We start from the raw sequence: 22,916 nt of genomic DNA on the forward strand, positions 1-22,916 counted from the left end.
TCTGTGTGTTTCGTCATTTGTTACTAAATAGGGAAATACATTAAAGAATGTTTAAATCTTAGAGACTTCATGTTAGAGAATAGTTAAACCTTTAATGTTGCTGCTGACATATATTCCGTACGTAGTTTGCCGCATACATATATTCTGTACGTAGGATGGCTTTATTCATACATGTATTTAGCTTTGTTAGAAATAAGTTGTAGAAGACCATACAGAAGTCCCTGTACTTTTTGTTGAGTCAATAAAGAATCTCTGTTGCCCTGACAGCTAAACAGTGTGTAGCCCTGTGTGTGGACAACATGCAGCGGAGTCAGGAGTTGTCGCCGCTGGAGATTGTGGAGATGTTCGTCACCGTGTTCTGTTTCCTGAAGGACTCCAGCGAGGTGTCTCAGACCCTCCTGGATGACTTCAGGTCATCACAAGGGTACAACTTCCTGGCAGACTTTCTCCTCAGGTATGTACAGGAGTGTATACAGTTTGTTACCTCTGTTTGTAAAGGTTGTTTTGTGTCTGTGTCTCTACGTAAATACTATGTGTTTGTTAGTACCTGTGTGTGTGTGTGTGTGTGTGTTCTGTGTGTGTGTGTGTGTGTGTGTGTGTGTGTGTGTGTGTGTGTGTGTGTGTGTGTGTGTGTGTGTGTGTGTGTGTGTGTGTGTGTGTGTGTGTGTGTGTGTGTCTTTACCTCCATGAAAAATGGAGGTATTTTTTTGGCATGTCTGTGTGTGTGTGTCTATCTGTGTGTCTGTGTTTCCACATGGCTCTCAGGTTAGGTTGCAATGGGTATGATTGGCTGCAGTCTGTTCCAGAGGGAGAAAGTCATTAATCACAAAAAAAACTTTACAGTCGTTAATACATGTATGATGTAATGTTGATAGTGCATTACAGTTCACTGTCACGGTGATTGTTTGTATGTCTTTTTAAAGGACATTCCTTTTTCTACAGACAGCACATCCCTTTTTTTCCTACAGTTTGTACATGTATGTCATTTTAAAGAATGATTCCTTTTTCTACACACCCTTTTTACCTCCGGGGAAGGAGATATCCTTCCGCGAGGAGGTTTTACTATTGTTCAAAACATTTCTGTCAGCAGCTGTTTCTCGCGATCGGCTGGACGGATTGGTCTGTTGTTCGGTATACGTATTGCTATTGGGCTGCAGATGGTGCAGAACGTTTTTGTTTAATTGCATATGTGTTTATGGGCGTCGAAATAAAAGGTTTTTAAGTGCTCCGGACACCCCCGTTATGCTGAAAATGGAATTTACCATGTTGTTAAGGAATGGGGAGGTTGCAGTTTTGGGTCTTAGCATTCAAAAGGGGTCAAACAGAGGGGTGTCTGGTTCCGATAAAAATTTTGGGTGACGGCGCAGCAATGACGGCGCGGGATGACGGCGGGGGTAATGGCGCGGGTGACGGTGCAGGCTGTCAGACTGAGACACGTTAATCAACAGTCCATACCGAACCAACCGTCAGTAGCCATCAAACCGGCATACAAACATATTACGCACATAACTTTCATACTACACTCAAACAAATAACCTAAACCAATAGAATAAAAAAAACCGGAGGTTTGAAATCTACGATTTCCCTTGTTATTCCTTTTTCTATACACCCTAATGTTATTCTTTCTTGCAGACTTGAACAGACGACTCAGGAGGAAGCGAGAGAGGCTCTGCGTAACCTCGTCCTCCTGGTGTCATCTCTGTCCATGTGTGGGTACCTGGAGCTGAAGCCTAGCACTGCCAACAGTGGAGCTCCCTTCCAGCAGCCTGGCTTCACTGTGCCACAACCTACAGGACAAGGTATGGCAATCACTCGAGATCTTTATTTGCAATCTAATACAGATTGTACAGATATAGATACAGATTTTTCCAAGTAGGATGACCGTGGCAGTCCCTACACCTGAGTGAGGAGGGTTGACACAGTGGCCTTTGCATGGATTTGTTTAAGGTGGATAACAGGTAACAGGAAAAGGTACAATGTAGGCATATGTCATATCTTGCAGGGAGACTTAGCAGGTCCAGTAACCAGCTACAGCCTTTCAAATCTAGCACTGTAAGATTTACAGAGAGCTAGTCCGTCTATTTCATGACCATGTTGTTAAATGATGATAGCCTACAACTATTCAGATCTTCAGTGTCAACATTCCAGATTTTATACTGGACAACCACTGTTCAACTTAACCTGAACTAGAAAAAGACTCAAAACCAGAAAGGAAAGTTGAAACATGCTGTATTTTTCATGTGATACAATGTGTTCACAGGTGTGAGCGTAAGAAACATCCAAGCTTTCCAAGTGCTTCAGACAGTTTTCCTGAAGGCCACCTCCTTACATCTTCTCAACACTGTCCTGGACGTAGTCTACAGTATATACCAGTCAGACAATGCCAACTACTTCATACTGGAGCCACAGAACACACTCTCACAATTCGGAGAGAAATTGTACCTTAAACAGCCAGAAATACAGGTATGGAACTATTCACTCATGTTGTATTGAATGCAGTGTCAATGTGCAATGTTCATTATGTTTACCGAAGAAAAACATATTGTTTTTACTCAATTTCCTCTTCTCCAAACACTAACCTCTGACCTGGCCAATGACATGATTTGTTGACGTCTGTCACCATGGTGACTGGTGTTGGGTTACATAATGTTGCAAACTTCATGGTCTGCTCTGCTCCCGTCACCATATACCAGTAGTACATGTGTGTGAATATGTTTGAGTAAAAATTAACAGGGTAGACCATGTCCGAAGGTAAACATTATGCATGTGCTTTGCAAATGTTACTTCTCTAGTTTTCCATTAAATTTTGCTGCACATAATGGACATAAAATGTTGCTCATTCCATCATCTTTGACGGAAGAGTGTGTTAATTTCTGGAAAGAGGTGTCATTAAACTAAGCTTAGTCTACTACCAACTAGATTTGCCCCTCAAAATGCAGGAAATAGACTACAGAGGGTAAAGATTTTAACATTTTACCAGTGATGAAACAAAATTGAGATGACAGAAAAAACTTCAGGCTGGGTAGAACACTGGTTGAATGTGATAGAAATTGTTTATTAGTATTACGCGGTTTGCATCTTTAAGCAAATTATTCTACAATTACAAAGACTTACAGCTGATATGTTGAAGTAATTGTAACAGTTATAAACAGCATAAAGTAGAGTGTTAAATAATTTCTTAAAACAAAAAGCTATCAGAAGTACATGTCTATCTTCTAGTATCTGATTCTACTTAATTGATAATTTTTCTTTTTCCTCCACAGCTGAAGTTCTTTGAGATTATAGAGTTCATCGTGTTCAACTTAAACTATGTGCCCTGCAAGGAGCTGATCAGCCTTAGTATTCTCATTAAGTCCAACAAGTAAGTATATAATAATATGATATTGCAGAGATTTTTGGAATTTGCCATTGAGAGATTAAAAGAATGACCAGAAAATAGTTTTGCTGCCCTGAAATTGCATTGCATGATTGTGTTAAAATTGCAAAGTAGTAATGTCTCAAAGACAGCAAGCAAAGGTCCTTTTCTAAACTAAGGTTCTACTCAGTGACTCGTGTTAATATATTATATACAATACTGTACGTTAAACCTTTTTTTTTTAATTCTAGCTCAATAGATAGCAGCATCACAGCCATGCAGAGCTTGCTGAAAATTCAGGCACACTCCACCATCTACAAAGACGTGTACAGAGAGGTGGGCCTTCTGGACGCTATGGTGTCTATACTCAACAGATATGCAGGCATGCTGAAGGAACGCATGGGGCAGCCTGTGGAAGAAGGTACTACTAGTACTGTAATTTATTTATGTTCACTGTAGCAAAATTTTACGTCCTGAGAACTGTACTTGATGTATGTAAATAAAAGTTACTTCCAAATTTAAAGTGCTTTACAGAATGAGACTTTAAATATTGAACAACCCTGGCCTTGGTGCTGAAACAACATACACATCTGTGTTCATATTTTGTTTGGATTCTGTTATCTGTACCTTTGATTCTCTTTTGTTTATGTATGATTTGTTGAATCGGTATCGTATAAGCCCACACCGGCTGGGTGCGGGAAAGCGCACGACACGAAAATAAAGTCTCATTCATTCATTCATTACACATGAAAACAAACCTTAGTTTGTAACAGGACAGTTTATGGTGATTAAATGCAGACCCGTACTGTAGAATTAGACTCACAACACACATAATAGGTGGTGAAGAAGAATTTCTTGAATTAGAAGAAACAACCCTGTCCTTGGTGCTGAAACTACATATGCTTTAAAACAAAACCTTTGTAACACCACAGTTCATGGTGAATAAATAGCTTGATAGCTGCATTGCAGAATTACAGAGGATGCAACTTGATACAAAACACAATAGCTTGTAAAGAATAATTTCTTGGATCAGAAGGAATTCTAATGGACTACAAGGAATTCTATGAAGTTGAGTTAATCCCTTGTTAATTTTTTCTGATCAGGTCAGTCCATCCAGCCAGTAGAAGTCCCAGAAGAAGAGGAGCGGTTGGCGTTCCTCGTGATGGACACCCTCGTCCTGGTCCTGAAAAACAACTCCACCAACGCAGGGGTCTTCAGAGAATGTGGGGGTGCCCGCTGCGCACATAACCTGGTGCCGTACATACAGTGTCGTCAGCAGGCACTAGCCCTGGTGCAGCAGCTAGTCCTGTCCAGCGGGGGGGATGACGATATGGGGACCATTCTGGGCCTGATGCACACGGCCCCGCCCTCGGAACTACAACTCAAGGCAGATATTCTCAGGGTGAGTTTTTACATTTTAATTATACTTTATAATCATAATTTATTATACAGAAGAATTACCTGCGACAGAAAAATTTTACTGCGCCACTCAGAATTTAGGAAGTATGGATCATACTAAAAACTGTAAGTTCAGAAACAGAGAACTCCTTACTTACTACAGCTTTGTTTAAAGTTCTCTCACCTAGAGCTTTCAACCAGTTACTCTGATCTTCCACAGTAGACTGACCCAGTGAGAATGTCAAGTGGCTTCATTGAAGTGTGACGTCAGCATGCAACTACCAACACAGATGAACTTTCATGATATTACTACAGCTTTGTTTTCGAATCCCTTCCACAGGCGCTGCTGTTCGTACTGCGAGAGAATCACCGAACGCGCACGGTTTTCCGGAAGGTGGGCGGGTTCGTGTACGTCATGTCTGTGCTGGTGTCCATGGAGGGCTGCCTGGCACAGCCTCCCTTAGGGGAGTGGGGGAAAGGTAAGGGTGATGGAATTTTCCTGTCATGTGATAGTCATGTGATAGTCATGTGATAGTCATGTGATGGTCATGTGATGGTCATGTGATGGTCATGTGATGGTCATGTGGGAATCATGTGAGAACTGTTGCCAAAAAAACTTAACCATGAGTGAGGCCTTTCCAAAAAAAGCCATGGTTATTATGCCACAATGACATGGATTGTGGTTGGCAATGTTTCATCTTCAACAAATTACAGTGTCTAATGATTTAGTTGAACTAACGAATACATTGTATGCAGTCATTTCTTCTTACTACTGAGTCAGACTTGTGTTCGGATTTTAAATTATACTGCTTTCCTGAAAGTAATCCCTTCTTTTTCAGTGGACCCACTGTTGGTACAAAACCTTCTGCACACCGTGTTCCACACCCTGACTGCTGCCATGCGCCACGAGCCAGCCAACGCTAAATTTTTCTCCACCGAAGTCGGCTACTCCAGTCTTGCTGAAGCCATTAGATTACTGGGCTGCTTCTCCCCAAACACTGAACTACCGAGGGAATACGTCGACCCCTCTACCGGGCGACCGCTCACGCCGAGCGAAAGACCGCCGTTTAGTCACTCTTTCAACGACGAGGATGAACTCTTATTGGCGGTGGTTCCGCAAAGATTGCTGTCCGCGTACGGCATGTTCCGACATCTGTACCTGATGGCGATCGATTCGTACGACAGTCGGGCGCCGCCGTCCAGACCGACGTCCCCGAGTGTCGTCGCGACGTCGCCGGTCCACAAGAGACCGACCAGATCCGCCCCTCCCTCCCCGCTACACCGACAGGTTCCTACCACACCTTACAGGTCCCAACATTCTCAGGTACAGCCATTAACCAATAACCTGGTACTTAGAACAAGAAACTTCATCATCAATGAAACTTCATCAACTTAAGCTTGAGTTATTGCCCTGAAAAGCTAAAAACAAAAAAAAACCACTACAGTTTCAAAGAAGCTACTATATTGTAGGAGCCCCCAAATCAAGGACAACTCACCTTAACTTTTCAGTTACTCTTCCATCAACCTTCTTCAGGAGTGATGATTCCATTACTCTGACCATGTGACCTGGGGACACATGATTTGAGTAGTGTGTATAATAGGCTGATAAGCATGCTATGTTGATCTCAATTATCAAAACTTTATAATGCTATGGGACTATCTTAACCTTCTAATGCCACATTCAACCTTTCATGTAGTCTCGATTCTAACAGACTTTAAATTTTATTCTGTGTGTTTCCCCTACAGTACAACCTGCGTACCCAGTCCCCCCAGCATGGTGTATACGGCCGGGAGCAGCCCAACATTGTACATGCTGGAGCCATTCTTGCCATGGTGGACCTCATCCCCTCCATAACCTCGGAGGAACATGCACAGGTCAGAAACATAATTAATTATTATTATTTGCTTGAAATGAAGGGACATTTTTTTTAAACATTTTTTTTCTTAGTACATTTTTTCTTGTAAAAATGACCACCTCTACATGTACATAAGAACCACCTAGCCATTGAGACAGTGACCACCTCTATCTAGAGACCCCCTGGCCAAATGTGTCCACTTCTTTGTGGACCTTTAGAGTTAGATATATATTTTTTCTACTGACACAAGCATTAAGGACATTAGTGGACACCTTTCCATATTGACCAGATGACTTTTTTAATACCTCGTGCAAAAGTAAGGAACGCTTTGTGGTAAACCAACAATGTATTTAAACTTGTCTGTTTTGTCTCCAGCTTGCCCTAGACCTTCAGCTCCACATAGCAGACGTTATCCAGTGGTTAGTGAAGGTAAAGAGAAACCAGCAGGTACCGGTGATGTGTAACTCTAACCTTCATCGACATATTGTCTGTTTTGTCCCCAGCTTGCCCTAGACCTCCAGCTGCACATAGCCGACATTATCCAGTGGTTAGTAAAGGTAGAGAGAAACCAGCAGGTACCGGTGATGTGTAACTCTAACCTTCATCGACATATTGTCTGTTTTGTCCCCAGCTTGCCCTAGACCTCCAGCTGCACATAGCAGACGTTATCCAGTGGTTAGTGAAGGTAGAGAGAAACCAGCAGGTGATGTGCAACTCTGGCCTGCCCTGCCACCTACTGAAGGTATGAATGAATGAATGAATGACTGGTTTATTATGTAAAACATCGCAGCCTTCAGGCTGAAATACGTTTCACTTACCGTACATGAAAGTACGTTTCATTTACATAGTGCACAACTCAATATGACGAATAGTATAAAATATTACCAAGTATCAAAATATTGATTAAAATAAAATATTACAATAACTAAACATCTGAGTGTGGTTGATTTACAACGTATTATTTGTAATATTGCATTAGGTCTGTAACATTGCATTTGCCAAGGAGGAGCATCTCCTGCATCAGCCTCTGCAGAGAACGTACGAGAGACTGGCCTCACAGGCTCTGGAACCCATGGACCTCAGGTACACACATGTACATACATGTACATGTAAATAGGCCATTCACTTGGGCTCTACAGAGCCCATGTGAGTCTCTACCTCATGGCACCCATTTGCCTAGAAGGAAATGGGCCGCTCTGAACAGAGCTAGGTGTGGAGTAGGTAGGACCAGAGATAATCTGCTAAAATGGGGACGGGTGAGCTCAGCTGGCTACCCATGTGGCCACCCTACCCAAAGCATGCAAAACATCCTACAGGACTGCGAATTAGGACCATCTGTCACCAAACAAGACCTGTACGATGCAAACCAGGAAGCCCTGGACTGGCTGGAGCAGTGGGCCGACAAGATATGATGATGATGAACTTGTGCTTGTGCTTTTTTAAACCTCTGCCAAGAAATGTGTGTGTGTAAAATTTAATCACTTAACGTTCGCAGTAGCTCTACTCTTTGGGCAGGGCTGTTTTAGAAATAGCCAATCAGCTCACATGATTTCGGTTTACACTGACTAAAGTTGGCCAATCTGAGGGTAGAATACATGTACATACTGACCCAACAAAAATGCTGTTTAGGCAATGTTTTTGGTGTCAGTGATTTGAATCTTTGCTATATAGATGGTATAATCTCAGAAATCATTAATGACTTTTTTGATATTTTTTATGTTGATAACCATTGAACTTTGAATCTGTTGCAGGGAGTTCTTGAGACTGGGATCTCCCTTGTGCTGTGATCCGTGGGACGAAAAATTCAACCAAGCGGACCAGAAGGAAAAGGAGGAGGACTCCCAGAGCCTTGTGTCGGAAAACGACTCTGTGTGTAATGGTGACCTGGCGTTGTTGTCTGATCCTCGGGTTATTAAGACCACGCCCAATCTACTAAAGGCAGGCGGTGACGCCGTGCCCCTCACCAGAGTCAAGTGTCTCGTTTCCATGACGACCCCACGTGATGTCCGCCTGCACGGCGCCGCGGTCATGCCGGCGTTTGTGGAATTCGATATGGGCCCGGAGGGATTTGGGTGCTTGTACATGCCAAACATAGCCCCCCAAGGCCCCCCAGCTGCCTCGGTTATCGGCGTGACGACAGTGGGTGGACCTGGAGATGCCAACATTGTGTGTGGCATCGGAACAGGTGAGTTTAGAATCTATGGAAAATCTAGTAATAGGGGGAAATTTAGGGCAGATATTGGAAATTTAGGGAAATTTATAGATATTGACTTCAAAAATAAGAAAATACATGACTTTGTGTGAAGGACAACGACATTTGTTTTGAGGGTTTTTTTTTCTACATAGATATTTTATTTGTGCTACTGACTGTCAGTAATCTTTGTTACCACCATCTTTTGGTCACATATCTGTCGTACCTACCTAGGTCAATGCATAAAAGTGGTCAATTGGATTTGCATTAATTTAGGAATACAAAAACAAAATTTCTTCATTTCGTTCTGTAATATGAAGTCATCTTCTGTATCTGTATCTGTACAGCCGGTATAACCGCCCTTCGGCGTAACACACCAGCTTCGCAGGCACGCGGCGTTGCGGCTGCTAGCTATTTCACACTGAACGACTTGTTACACTCAGTCTTTGCACATGTAATTGCAGGAGTTGTTTAAAGCTTTCTAGTGATGATGGCCCTACTGTGCTTGGTGGCAACGAGTTCCGGTCTACAATAGTTCTGGGGAAATACGAGTTGATCTTAAGAACTTTTAGTGAATCTTTAGAACCTAACGTATTTTGTAACGTCTGTTTCCAGGTGACCGCTTGTTCCCACCCCTGTCAGGACTCACCTTCTCAGCCTGGGTGTGCATTGACCGCTACAGCTCCCCTCTAGCTGACCCCCACCCCGTCCGCTTACTGACCCTGGTGCGAAACGTGCTGGGGACTGACCTGCACTACGTCTGTCTGTCTGTCAACATCAGCACCAGGGACAGGAACATCATAGTCAGCACACAGGAGGAGCTACTGCAGTATATTGGTATGTACCAGAGTCTCTGGCTCAGATCAACAGTTACTATTGACTTTGACGAATGTGTGTTTTGCATTTATCTGATGTCTACTTTATAATTACTACAGAATGTCGGTATGTTTACAGTCTCTGGCTCAGATGAATCAACTACATAATGAATTGTTCCTCAAGTAACTGGATGGGTTTTGGGAACAGTGAAAAGTAGTGGCTGCTACTACTAACTTCAAATGCCAGACACTTCACAGCACTAAACAGGACAGGGCATGAAAATTTCTGTCTGAATCTGCTATAATGTACTGTCATGCCCAACCTGTTATGAAAGAAACAACTGATATTTTCACTCATATTCCACTGGATGTGATTTCAGCACTAAGGACAGTGTATGAAAAAAATCTGTCCAAATCTTCTACAATGCATGTGTTCAACTAAAAATGCTACTATTATGAAGGAAATAGCTAATACTTTTCACTCCTATTCCATTGGATATCATTTCAGCACTAAGGACAGTATATAAAAATGTCTATCTGAACCTTCTACAATGCAAAATTCAGGCTGGCTAGAAGTTAGAACACTACAACCATGTAACAAATAGTTATGAAAAATGATATGATATTCCACCGGATCTGATTTCAGCACCAAGGACATTCCTAACCTGACTTTGTCCCTTTTTCCCACCTAGGTTCAGAGGAGGCCCTGGAGCATGTAAAAATGCCCAACCAGTTATGAAAAATGATGTATTCACTGATATTCCACCGGATCTGACTTCAGTACTAAGGACAGGACCTGATTTTAGCACCAAGGACAGGCATAACCTGACTTTTTCCCTTTTCCTTGCCAGGTTCAGAGGAGGCCCTGGAGCCGCGGAACGCTCTAGCAGACGTCCCTTCCGTGGTGCGTTTCTGGTGCCCCACGCTGGCGGACGAGGGCCAGTGGCACCACATCGTACTGGTTCTGAACCGCGCGGTGCTGAAGAACAGCACCGCCGCGCTGTACGTGGATGGGAAACACATCGGGACCCAGAAGCTGCACTATATCCATAACTATCCCGGAGGGGGGAGCAACCCCAACCCTACAGCCATCACCTCCACATACAGCTACATCGGAACTCCTCCTGGTAAGCTGAGATGCAGTTGAATGGTGCTCAAAACAAATTGATACCATAATTGCAAAAGTATAGGTACAATGTACATGTAAATGCTTTTAGGTGTACAGTTTAACTTACAAGTTACAAGAAAGTAACTCACCATAAATCTTTGGTCAATCTTCAACCTTTTTTTAGATTGTATGATCTACAAATGTACGTGTCATCATGTTTCCAACTTCCGGAAAGTCAGCAAGTGAACCATATAGCTCACGAAGCTTGACGAGATGGACGGAAAATTTATGTTGAATTGCTTTTTTGTGTCAGAACAAAGTTTGATCTCAGCAACAATCAGCACATAATACCAGAACAATTCTATTAATTATCCCTTTTTTATTTGCTGCCGAAGCTAAACTTATCTATACTTTCTAAGAAATAAAAGCGTTATTGACCTCTGGCCACCCCCTGGCTGCTAAACATTCCTCAGACTGGGAGAGTGAGTTGGAGGATCCCGAGGAGTTTGGCTACTATGGCAGCCCCATGTTTCAGAAGCAGCACAAACCACAACGTCTGCACAGTATGTCCCCATACACGCCCTCATGTCACAGGAGAACTGATCACCATTCCAACAATCAAGAATTACCATAAATCTGTTTGGAATTTAAACTTGATAATGATTTCAAGCACAAGGGATTGTTCTCGCCGAGAGCTTTTGACCAGTCACTTTGGTATTCTTCAATAGACTGACCCAGTGAGACTTGTCACATGGCTTCTCTCAAGTGTGGCATAGGGCTGCGGACCGGTACATTGTACCGGTCCAATACCGTAAAAATCGTTTCGGTACAGGTCCAAAATACCGGATCATGAAGTAACGAGTATATACCGAAATAGCTAGTTTACACCATGTATATGACTAAAGATAGGTAAATCCTACCACAAAGACGAAAAATTAGCACTGGAAAAGACGTAAACACCGTCGATTGATTTGAGATCCTCAGTCTCACGAGACGTCGCGAGAGTGTGGTTGATCCAGGGTTGTGATTGGTCAACAAACTCAAATCAGGTCAGAGGTCAGTCATTTTCCCTTCCCTCCAACACTTTATTATTGTTTCTGTGTCATGATTGAAAAAGTGAAGAACACGTGTTAATTTGTCAAATTGTTCAGGTACAGGTACAGGTCCGGACCTGTACCTAAACCTCTGTACCAGTACCTGTACCTGTACCTGATGTTACGTTTAGGTACGCAGCCCTAGTGTGGCATAACACTGGGTCAAAGGTGTCTGGTAAACGATGGTTGGGTGAGTGATGGGTGAGTGATGGTCATTTACCAGATACCTTTGACCTTGTGTTGATGTCTTCAGAGCAGCCAAGTCTGATTGGATCAGTCTATTGAATAAGACCAGAGTGACTAATTGAAAGCTCTAGGTGAGAACAATCTCTTGTATTGGATCAGAAACTTTAAACATGTAACTACCAACACAGATGAACTTTCATGATAAAAATCTGACATCATTAACATGAATCCAACCTAACAACGTAATCAAATTCATCATGATTAAAAGTTGACATCTATTTATGCAGACCTATTTTAGAATTTTATTTAAAATTCATTTAAGTTATGCCTGTACCAAATTACTTTTTGTTTATGGATTTTCCATTATGTAGCTGATTCTTTTTCTGTCTCTATGGTTTTTCCCTCATATGACATTTGTCAACTTGAAGGTTCCCCCCCCCAAAAAAAAAATAATGCATAATGATATATGCCTTTTAATTGTACCAACTAGCGAAGAATAAGACTACATGTATGTCTCGCAGTGAGGGTACACTTGACAGTGCATTGTATTTGTTGTTTGCAGCTCTCCATCGCCACTCCCGGCTGCTATGGAGACTAGGCCCTGCCCACATGTTTGAGGATGTTCTGGCCAACAGTGCCATCCACACCATCCACAAGCTGGGGCCAAACTATGTCGGCAGCTTCCAGGCACCACACATCTATGGTGAGTGTAAGAAATCACAATCATACAGGATACTGTTTCCTACAGATACAGAACTATCGTAGAGTGGAACTCGCTGTCACCAAGTACAGTAGGGGCATCATCATTAGATAGCTTTTAAACAATGTTTAGAGTTAGATGTTCAAGGGTTAGGTGTAACAAGTCAATTGTAGCAGCTGGCTACAATAATGTAGCCAGCTGCTACAATACATGTGTGATACATGTATGTCAGCTGGCTACAATAATGTAGCCAGCTGCCGCCGCGCCGCGTGCTTGCAAAGCTGGTGCATTACACCGAAGGTGGTATTACTGGCTATACAGGTACAGATACATGTTTCTTTCAACACAGCCGTGCTGGATACGATACTGAAGTTGGCCTTTTCTCTGAATATACCAAATAGAATTAAAGGTATCCATATTAACAATTTTAGAACAGCAAAACTGGATTTTTAAAGTCAATTTTCTGCTAGTCAATCTCTTAATGTAGTGAGTTGAATCAACTCTATCCCATAGCATACTGATGAAAAGAGATGGAAAACAAGACTCAATTTTTTTTTATTTTTTTAAATTTAATGATGAGACAACCAGACCAACATGTGCTATAAGTATAAGATACATGTATGTCAGTACATATCAATATCCGACACAAATTTTTTTTCTCTCGCCCAGAAATTGCATTGGATGCATTTAAGATGTCTCCAAGATTGACTCCTCCAACTTTCTCATTCCCTCACCCCAGGTACGAAGGCGGATGTGTCCGGTTCCCTTATCCCTGAGGATAGGATCATGTTTGGTGTACATGCTCATGCCCTGACAGCGCTCACTATCAACAAGATCAGAAAGGCATACAACAAGGTAAAGCCCCTATCACACAGTCACCAATTTGGTCTCCAAAACACTAGCTGAACACTCGCCAACCATGTAGGTCTGCGCAAAGTCGGCTGGTGTTCAGGCAGGTTGGCAACTACATTCATTGTATTTGACTGCATATGCCAAATGTTTCAAATATGTTTTAAACCTTCGTTTAGATGTGTAGATATGTAAATGTTGTACATTTGAGAATGCATCTATAGCAGCATTACCTGTGCTGCAGTGCAATGTGAACCAGTCAGAATTGCCCTGAGGAAGGTGACAGACGGTCACCGAAACGTCAGCTGAATAAAAGACTTGGTTGTGTAAAAAGAGCCTCTTTACTCGGTGACTTACATATGTACATGTACCAACCTGATGAAACTATTCACAAATGTATGTTATTCTATTGGCAGGTTGACAGTAAGGCCATTGCCAAACAGTTGGCTCTCCAGTCGCATGAGAATGCCACCCCGGTCAGGATCATCCACAACTCTGCAGGCCATCTGAGCGGCCCGGCTAGAACTCTGGGGGCTGTGCTGCTGGGGTATCAGGGTAGGTGATCCATATTGAAAAAAAAAAGAAGTCAACTAGAATTTAATGTTCAGTTTAGTCACATACTATTTTGTTACCTACCCTGACAGTGCTGTCCATCCTTTATTTTCATGTTACATGTACTTGCAATTAGCCTATGGGCTATTCTAAACTTCCAAAGTTCCACAATCCAATTTTTGGCCAAAATATGTTCAAAGAAATGGCTGTAAAATGTCAAGATCAGATTTCCTCATCTGAATAGTTTAAAATCATTAAAGAAATGTTCAATGCTGCCCATCTGAAAGTTATGTGGGAATTCTGACTCATACATGTAGTGCTCTTCAACTTAGGTTCGCTAACCACTTTTGATGTTCCAAAAAGCAGGTACTCAAGCAACTGGATATGATTTTGGAAACAGTCAATGTATGAATGTGACTGTTTACAAAATCATATCCAGTTGCTTGAGTACCTGCTTTTTGGCATATTGTATTACCAGTCCTGGATGTCTAACCTTCATTCTGTATCTGTATCTGTATAGCCGGTATAACCGCCTTTCGGTGTAACACACCAGCTTGGCAGGCACGCGGCGCGGCGGCAGCTGGCTATATTACACCGATCGACTTGTTACACCTGGGCAGTCCTAACCCTTGAACTTCTAGCTCTAGACGTTGTTTAAAGCTATCTATTGACAATGCCCCTACTGTACTTGGTGATAGCGAGTTCCACTCTGCGATAGTTCCCGGAAAGAATGAATTCTTGAACACCTCAATCCTCGGTTGATAACTCTGGTACTTGAAGGCATGGCTATTGACGCACTTTTGATGTTTGATGATTTTTTTGTCCAGGCGTGCGGACCTTCTGCCCACGCTCAGTAGCCAGCATGCTGGAGAACGTCGGGGGCACGGCCGCGCTGCTGGGTCTCATCGCCATGGCAACGGACGTGGAGGGTCTGTACGCGGCCGTGAAGGCGCTGGTGTGCGTCGTCAGGAGCAACCGACGTAGCATGGAGAGCATGGAGAGAACCAGAGGATACCAGGTGGGGGAAACATAAATATAAGAAATCGTTGGCAACAGGTTAAAAAGAAGGTCCCATTTCACTCTGTGCAAAGCATAGGTTGGTGCCCATCTCCTTTTCTGTAGCTCTTGGGCCAAACAGTTGTGTAAGCACTACAGCAGGGGGCTGGTCCGCTGGTAGTGCTGTGTATTTCACCTTCCAACACTCTTTCTCGTAGATGCTGAGTGCTAAGCAGAGAAAGTATGTTTTTAAATAAACTTTCAACTTTAAAGCCTTTGGTATGACCCGGCCAGGCTTTGAAGCTCTGATTGGCCCCACTGTAACAACAAAACTCATCAATAAGACTATAAATGGTTGTTGTGAGAATGATATGATTTCCTTGTTCGTGCCCAGATTCTTGCTAACCTGCTGAAGAACAAGAAGCAGTTGTTGAACAGCCACATCCTTCACCTGACGTTTTCCCTGGTGGGGACTGTGGACAGTGGCAGGGAGTCCACCATCATCCCCAACAGGACGGCCTTCCAGGACCTGCTCTGTGATCTAGAGGTGGGCACTGCTTTATTACCTCCATGGAAATGGAGGTACATTGTTTTTCATCATCATCATCATTGGTTTATTATTATTCACAATAAAAACGGCCTTGCAGTAGTAACTGAATTGCACCGTTCCATTACAAACATTTTAAAAGGAAATTCCGACAGAATGAAATATATACAGGTTAAAATAGACAATGAACTAGCAGTAAAGTGCAACATCGTTCGAGCTATTGTCGACGTCGACAGGAAAGATGTTTGCGCAAGGGTTCGACAAGGATATAATCATAATATTACATTTACACACTAACGAGGAGTTTTGCCAGCGAGGGTTTTGAATGTGTTTTTGGCATGTCTGTGTGTGTGTTTGTATGTCTGTGTTTCCGCATGGTCCATAATGGAGTTTAGTCTGTCGCAGAGGGAAAAAGTCTTTTTTCTAACATTTGTCTTGTCTTTTCCCTTACCAGGTCTGGCACAATGCTCCATTCGATCTGCAGAAGTCTCTGTTTGAGCACTTTATAGAGCTCCTCACAGAATCAAGGTAAGAGCTACGGTCCATTAACTGCCTCATTATGTAGTGTGTTATACTAAAACCCTTCTTACATGTAGGTAGCATAGCTTTTTAATTATAAGTCAGGATATTAGTACACATAGGGCTGTAAAACTTTTTTTGATTTAAGGTACATGTAGGTAAGGAACTCTCAGGAACTTACAATGTCATTGTATGATTGTATTAATTCTCTTAGAGTGTATTTTTTCTAAACATGACGAAGTAATTTGCCTACAATTTAGCCTCTGTCTTTCCATCATTTGACAAAATTTTGCTGTCATGAAAAGATGAGTTGTTTGTTTGTTTGATTGTTTGTTTGTTTGTTTGTTGTTTTTAGTGAGAACAGCAGTAACGCCCAGCTGATGATCGAGCTGGGGATGGTGAGTAAACTGCTGCACACCCTGCAGGACCGCTCTCTGTCCCAGACTACTGTGGACTCTGTGGCCATGGTGCTGGCACTGCTGCTGCAGGGGTCACTCAAGAGCTCCGACCTGCTCAAGTAAGGAACATTAACCCTTGTCCTGCAGGACCCATGTACATGTATATATGATATATGGGTTGCACATACAGTACTATCTATATAGTGCCTTGTGTATGTACAATTTGGGGGTGTTTCTCGTGCAATGCATCACACCGCAGCGAAACGCAACGACCTGCTCAAGTAAGAAAACAGCAAGATCAATTACCTCCATTTTATTTATTTATTAATCTCAAGATTGCTGGGTAACCCCATTCAGCCTACAATGGCTGTTTTCTAAGGGGTCCCAGCTTGTTACAAGACAATGTTACATAGTACATGTACAGTAAAACAAAGGACAACAAACAGTAAACATAAAAACATATAGGTGCAATGCATTGAAAACAAAATCATAATTCAATACTCAATGTCCTTCATGAAAAATGGAGGTATTGTTTTTGGTCTGTGTGTGTCTGTGTGTGTGCCTGTGTGTCTGTGTGTGTGTCTGTGTTTCTGCATAGCCCATAGGCCTGGTTGTAATAGATATGGTTGGGTTCAGTCTGTCCCAAAGGGAGAAAGTTATCTCACTGTTTTCCCAGGTGATTTCATTACATGACCTCCTTAACAGTCGACAACCGTTACATTCTCTGTTTTGCCTTGCCAGGTTTGGCCAGTTTTTGGTTTCTACCCTGCCTACATTCTCAGTGAGTGAACGAAACATCACCATGGAGAACCTGGTAGATGCTGCCATGGGTGTGCCAGACTCACAGCAGGATGGATCCAGAGGGCAAGGTTGGACAGGGTTATTAAATTTGTTACAAACCCCAACGGTTATGTTTTTGTTATGAAAAACTTAAACTTGGGTCTGATAGCTGAGGAAGACAGATTCAGTCGAAAATTCCTGGTCAGAGCTCTTACTGAGTCAAATTTTGAGTTGGAGAACAGTTTTTCATAATGTAATTTACCAACTCAGATGAACTTTCATGCTGGTTATGTTTTTGGTACTGTTTGTATGTATGTGCACATGTACATCTATGATTGTAGTTTAACACGATAACTCATTGAAGCTATGTTGATGGATTGTAATGAAACTTGGTAGGTGGGTAGGTCTTGATGAGACCTCAAATTGATTAAGTTTTAGACTCCCAAGTGGCTTTGTATGGTACTGCAGAAGGACTTTCAGTTTTGATATCTCGTGATGCCTACTGAATTGTGAGCAATAAAGAATTCATACAATGTACCACATTTTAAAATCATAATTAGTTTATGCACCAAATTGAAAGCCAAGAGATCCATGGTCTTTTGTAAGGATACTGAATCAGCAAATTTTAAATGAACCTGACTTCCTACATTGTATAATTTTGTGTCAGATTTGTCCGAGCTGTCAGAGAGCGACTACAGCGGGCTGGTGTCGGCCAAAAGTGTCCGGCTGAGGAACACACTACTGGAGCTCCTGTATGGGCTGCTGCATACCTCATCAGGGCAAACTGTCAATCAACAGTAAGTAATTATGGTCAACCCAAGAATGTGAGCAGAATGTACTGTGCCTGCCCAGAATGCGGATTTTTCATGATTTTTCACGAGGATGTCTTGGCAACGTTGCATCAGAATTTGCCTGCTGCAGACATAGTTTTTCTGACACAATATTGTAAACTGTAGACATGGTGTCTTTACATATGTGATGAAATATTCTGCCAAGATTTTGCACAATAATTATTACAGTATGCTATCAACCTACATTTTTCACATGTGTCTACTACATCTTGTTAGTAAATCGTATTCAAAATGTTCAGCTTGTCTTCTTTTAAGCTCATTTCAACACTGTTCTGATCCTGACCAACGATATTTTCTTTTACAGATTTTGTGAAGAAGTCCAGAGAGCTCTGGGCTTTGATTGGCTGCTTCTCTTCATGCAAGGCCATCTCCACCAATCAACAGTCATCATCGCCGTTCGAATCCTGTGTGTGTTGCTTAGCAACCAGGCAACCGTTACTAAGTTCCGAGAAGGTGGACTGGGAGGGGGAGGATGGCTGGATGAGACAGAACTCATCCTTCACAATAAGGGAGCAGTGCAGCTTCTGGGTGAGCCGTTGTTTCTTCTTCTTCTTCTTTGCTACTCTCCAACAACCCCGCAAGGGGCATCACTAGCACGTCAGCAGAACGTACTGCGCCTGTGCAGAACTTTGGATTTTTGCAGGTTTTCATCGTATTTTTGGTCAATGTTGCATCAGAATTTTGCCTGTTGCAGGTGATATATTTTCCAACATAACATTTGGAAACTACAGACGAGATGTTAACCTTATATGCGCAAATACAACCTTATATGAGACGTTCTGCTGAAGTGCTATACACAATACATTATGGGTTTCGCGCAGGTACAGTATGTTCTGCCAACATGCTGGTATCACTGAGGGTGGGAGGTGAGGGGACCTTACGACAAGGAAGCTCTAAACGCCTTTAATGACTGTGCTTGTATGGCCTGTATGGGCAACTTATTCCATTCACTATGAAGCAAGTTTAAACTGTAATATCCAACACAAGAAATTGGACTCACCCAAATTTCCGACCGTACAACTCCAGTCTTTGTCAAGGAATGAGCAATCCACCGCTTCCATGACACAGATGAACTTTCAAGATAAGATTATTCCATGATTCACATAATAATAACTATAGAATTTGATCTCTGTTTAATCTTTGTGTTGGAATGAAGTTCAACATTTTACTACCAACATTACTACAATGATTACATACATGTAAATGTTAGTTGTCCAACACAGATGAACTTTCATGATTCTCTGAATTGTTGTTTTTGACAGGTTTTACACAGATGAACTTTCATGATTCTCTGAATTGTTGTTTTTGACAGGTTTTAATGTGGGTGCTGGACCGAGTAAGTCTCAGAACAGGGAGATAAACAAGGAGGCCTGTCAGCTCCCCGGCTTCATGGTCCTCCAGTGGCTGCTGCCTAAACACGCTCACATTCCTGAACTCTACTTCATCCTCATGGCACTACTACTGGGGCAGTCTGCACGCAAACCACCAAAAAACCCTCAGGTACAAATATAATGCCTTTTAAGTTAGCAGTTTTTACTTGAATTAATTGCATGCAAGATACAACTAACATGTATCTTGGATTCAATTAAATAGACTATTGTGTTGACTTGAAATTAGACGTGTGATGTTTAAGTACCATGAAAGAAAAGGGACAAGAATTGAAAAAAGCAGAGAAATTGTACAGTTCTTACAGTGTAGTGTACTGGCAAGTGTGCAGATCTTGGCACATTGGCAACACCAAATCCGTCTGTGTCCTCAATATATCAACGATTAAGCAAAAGGCCTGGTGGGCGTCACTCCACTGTACAATTACAGCGAGGAAAGTCGTGTAAAGTGTCTTTCCCACGGGCACAACATCAGGCATGTCAGGGGATCATTTAACCTGGGACCTCTTGGTTCCGAGCTGAACACTACTAGTATTACTATTATGCCACAAGATGCCACTTAAACAAGAACAATTCAATAATCTTTGACAGTTTCTGGGGCTTTGATATTTGAGAAACTAATACATGACACAGAGAACTATTTACCGAAACGAACTTAGATCGTACAATAATTTTAATAAAACACAGCATCTTCATTTGTGCTTGATATTGTAGGTGACACGATGGTCAAATTTGGGCCCAAATATTCCAACCTTTTCATCGAACAGAATCATGTTCGATATGACGTCATTCGAATCGAATCATGTTCGATATGACGTCAATCGAACCGGACGTTCGTTCGATCCGGGGTTACCCGCGGTCATGTACAGTAAACCCGCGGCTTCAAGCCCGTTTTTACACGGTACCGCCTAACAGTAAAAAAAAACACCTTTCTACAAATATAAACCAATTTCGGGACAGTATATCTATGACCTGTTTTATAGTGGATATGTAACATGTAACAAAGCTACTGCCGTCATGGTGTGTGACCTTGAAGATCGTAATTGTTGTTTACGGGGATATAAGTTACCCCCTGTACTTACTCACACGACCTGACATGCAGGCAAACATGGTATTTAAACCGCAAGAAAAACAAATTCAATTTACCTCAAAAACATTTTAAATTGTAGGTAAGACAAAAATCCTGATCTGTGTCGGACGGATTTTTTAAAGATGGCGGCGTTCTGGAATTATCCGTCTTGGAAGTTGAAAAAGTGCATTTTTGGGCAAATTTTTCTACCTTAGCAACACTTTAACTTTGAAATAAAGAAAACTGTCCGACTCAAATCTTAATTTTGTTATACTGTTCTCTAAAATGCAAAAATGTGGAATTTTCGGAGAGATTTGGGGTCGGTTTAAATCAGTTGTTTGGTTATTGACGTCGATTGTTCTAGAATAAGCATTCGACGCGTTGAGAGTAATTTCACGCACATTTAAGCATTGTAATAAAAACACCAGCATTTGAGCTATATGCAGTGCGGATTTTATCACATTTGGACAAGAGAGTCCCCGTGAAACTGTTTATAATTGATGATAAGAATGTTTACAGCAGAGACCGGCTCCGCGGAAGCCGCGCGTGGAACCCCGGTAACCTGATACCCCTCCGTAGAATTGGAAACTTTACCCTAGAAATTGACCGCCGTGTGAATATATTCACCGTTCAGCAGAAATATTCAACACTGTTTTGTTCCCCACAGTTTGACCTTGACTCCATCTGGACGTACATATTTGGTGTTCCTGCCAGCCAATCAGCTGGCTCCATCACTCCTCAGCAGCCGATGTGTCCTGACGCCGTCATCGTGATCCTGTCCATGGTCAGGGCCATGTTCAACCAGGTCAGTACTGACAAACAAACAAAAAAAACATGATTCTGAAAGGTGTCAATGACACAGGCCAGACAACTAACAGGTGGGTCTTGAGGGAGACTAAGAGATCTTCAAGGAATCATCATAGAGATAGAGCACTGTCTCCCAAGGAAATACATTGCCAGGCAGTTACAATGTACCAGGACTAGGAGGTACAAGGCTGTAGAGGAAGGGACCCATTTAAGAAGGAACAGTGTTTCCCAAAGATGTTACTAGAAAATTGATAGATTTTCCACTTAATGTAACAACTTCAGTTCAAACCTACGTTTAGTAGTATTAATATGTCATTTAGGAACTACGATGTACATGTAAATAAAAAAAGTTATGTATATTTGTCCATGCATGTTTCAAAAAGGGAGGAAAGTGTAGAATGTAATACTTCTTCCTCCTACCCTTATACATGTACCTCAGTTACATGTATGTAACCTATATTTAGTGCATTTGGCCCATGTAGGGCTTGAATATGCAATAAAGTTCATTGTCATAGTAATATGTTGAACTTTATTCCAACACAAAGATTATACACAGGGATCAACTTCATTAGGATAATATCACTTCAAAACGTTATCTCGCGAGGGTTACGTTTACAGAGACTTCACGGATCAAAAGTGCAAGGGAGTTTATATTGTCCATCGTCTCTGTTAAGTGATGGCTGGAGTACCCTGATATAAAGTTTATCGTCATTGTCATTACATTTATACAGCCGTGGCAAATGGAGGACGAAGGTTCGTGGGTGCGAGAATACCCTGTGACCCTGCTACAGTTCCTGCTCTTCCTCTACCACAACAACCCCGACTTCGTCCCCCTGTGCCAGAGTCCAGACTTCCTGTGTGCGCTGGCTGCCACGCTCTTCCCGCTAACGGCCAGGCCATACTCAGAACTGGTAATACTCCTTTAAGTATACTTTAAGACAGTTGTGCTTGATTGACAAAGTGCAGGACTGTTTAAGACTTATATATAGAAAGTTGTCTTAAAGAAAAAATTTTGAACTCATACAACACTCTTCTCGCTAACAGCCAGGCCATACTCAGATCTAGAGCTGGTAAAACTTCCTTTAAGTATTATATACATTGTGTACTTTAAGACAGCTTGACTGTGTGGGACTGTTAGAGACTATAGAAAGTTGTCTTAGTCATATAAATAAAATAAATGTATTGCTTTACACATGATGCCTCAGAAATGTGGAAGATGGCCTTTGTAATATGGTTGTGGAGAACACTAAAGAATTAGTGGTAAACTCCATGGTTTATTTGTAGGTGAGTGAGCCAGAGAGTGAGATGGCATCCCCAGCAGAGTCCAGTGAAGAGTACAAGTCCTTTCCTGAGTACATGGTGGCCAGCAAGAGCTCGGACTCAGTCAGCACTGCAGCTAGAGGTAACCAACAACAGTTACTGTTACTGCTGTGCTTTAAGGAAAGGAGACATTCATAGGA

At 42.1% G+C, this 22,916-nt stretch overlaps 1 protein-coding gene across 1 annotated transcript in view; it reads left to right on the forward strand.

The window, feature by feature from the left end:
* LOC109466759 (WD repeat and FYVE domain-containing protein 3-like) overlaps nucleotides 1-22,916 on the forward strand; it is a 71,446-nt gene that overhangs the window by 12,754 nt on the left and 35,776 nt on the right. The window contains exons 7-34 of the mRNA XM_019764582.1: nucleotides 268-454; nucleotides 1,633-1,799; nucleotides 2,261-2,463; nucleotides 3,264-3,361; nucleotides 3,607-3,776; nucleotides 4,459-4,757; nucleotides 5,094-5,232; nucleotides 5,593-6,077; nucleotides 6,500-6,628; nucleotides 7,241-7,351; nucleotides 7,589-7,692; nucleotides 8,361-8,794; nucleotides 9,416-9,637; nucleotides 10,467-10,742; nucleotides 12,566-12,706; nucleotides 13,443-13,558; nucleotides 13,969-14,107; nucleotides 14,932-15,122; nucleotides 15,495-15,647; nucleotides 16,102-16,175; nucleotides 16,522-16,683; nucleotides 17,306-17,396; nucleotides 18,023-18,141; nucleotides 18,500-18,723; nucleotides 19,508-19,695; nucleotides 21,317-21,454; nucleotides 22,188-22,367; nucleotides 22,741-22,858. Coding sequence (XP_019620141.1) covers nucleotides 268-454; nucleotides 1,633-1,799; nucleotides 2,261-2,463; nucleotides 3,264-3,361; nucleotides 3,607-3,776; nucleotides 4,459-4,757; nucleotides 5,094-5,232; nucleotides 5,593-6,077; nucleotides 6,500-6,628; nucleotides 7,241-7,351; nucleotides 7,589-7,692; nucleotides 8,361-8,794; nucleotides 9,416-9,637; nucleotides 10,467-10,742; nucleotides 12,566-12,706; nucleotides 13,443-13,558; nucleotides 13,969-14,107; nucleotides 14,932-15,122; nucleotides 15,495-15,647; nucleotides 16,102-16,175; nucleotides 16,522-16,683; nucleotides 17,306-17,396; nucleotides 18,023-18,141; nucleotides 18,500-18,723; nucleotides 19,508-19,695; nucleotides 21,317-21,454; nucleotides 22,188-22,367; nucleotides 22,741-22,858 — 5,058 coding nt within the window. The remainder of the gene's footprint in view (nucleotides 1-267; nucleotides 455-1,632; nucleotides 1,800-2,260; nucleotides 2,464-3,263; nucleotides 3,362-3,606; nucleotides 3,777-4,458; nucleotides 4,758-5,093; nucleotides 5,233-5,592; nucleotides 6,078-6,499; nucleotides 6,629-7,240; nucleotides 7,352-7,588; nucleotides 7,693-8,360; nucleotides 8,795-9,415; nucleotides 9,638-10,466; nucleotides 10,743-12,565; nucleotides 12,707-13,442; nucleotides 13,559-13,968; nucleotides 14,108-14,931; nucleotides 15,123-15,494; nucleotides 15,648-16,101; nucleotides 16,176-16,521; nucleotides 16,684-17,305; nucleotides 17,397-18,022; nucleotides 18,142-18,499; nucleotides 18,724-19,507; nucleotides 19,696-21,316; nucleotides 21,455-22,187; nucleotides 22,368-22,740; nucleotides 22,859-22,916) is intronic.

The sequence above is a fragment of the Branchiostoma belcheri genome, unplaced genomic scaffold (genome assembly GCF_001625305.1).
Source record: "Branchiostoma belcheri isolate BF01 breed outbred unplaced genomic scaffold, Haploidv18h27 scaffold17, whole genome shotgun sequence".
NCBI lineage: Eukaryota > Metazoa > Chordata > Leptocardii > Amphioxiformes > Branchiostomatidae > Branchiostoma > Branchiostoma belcheri.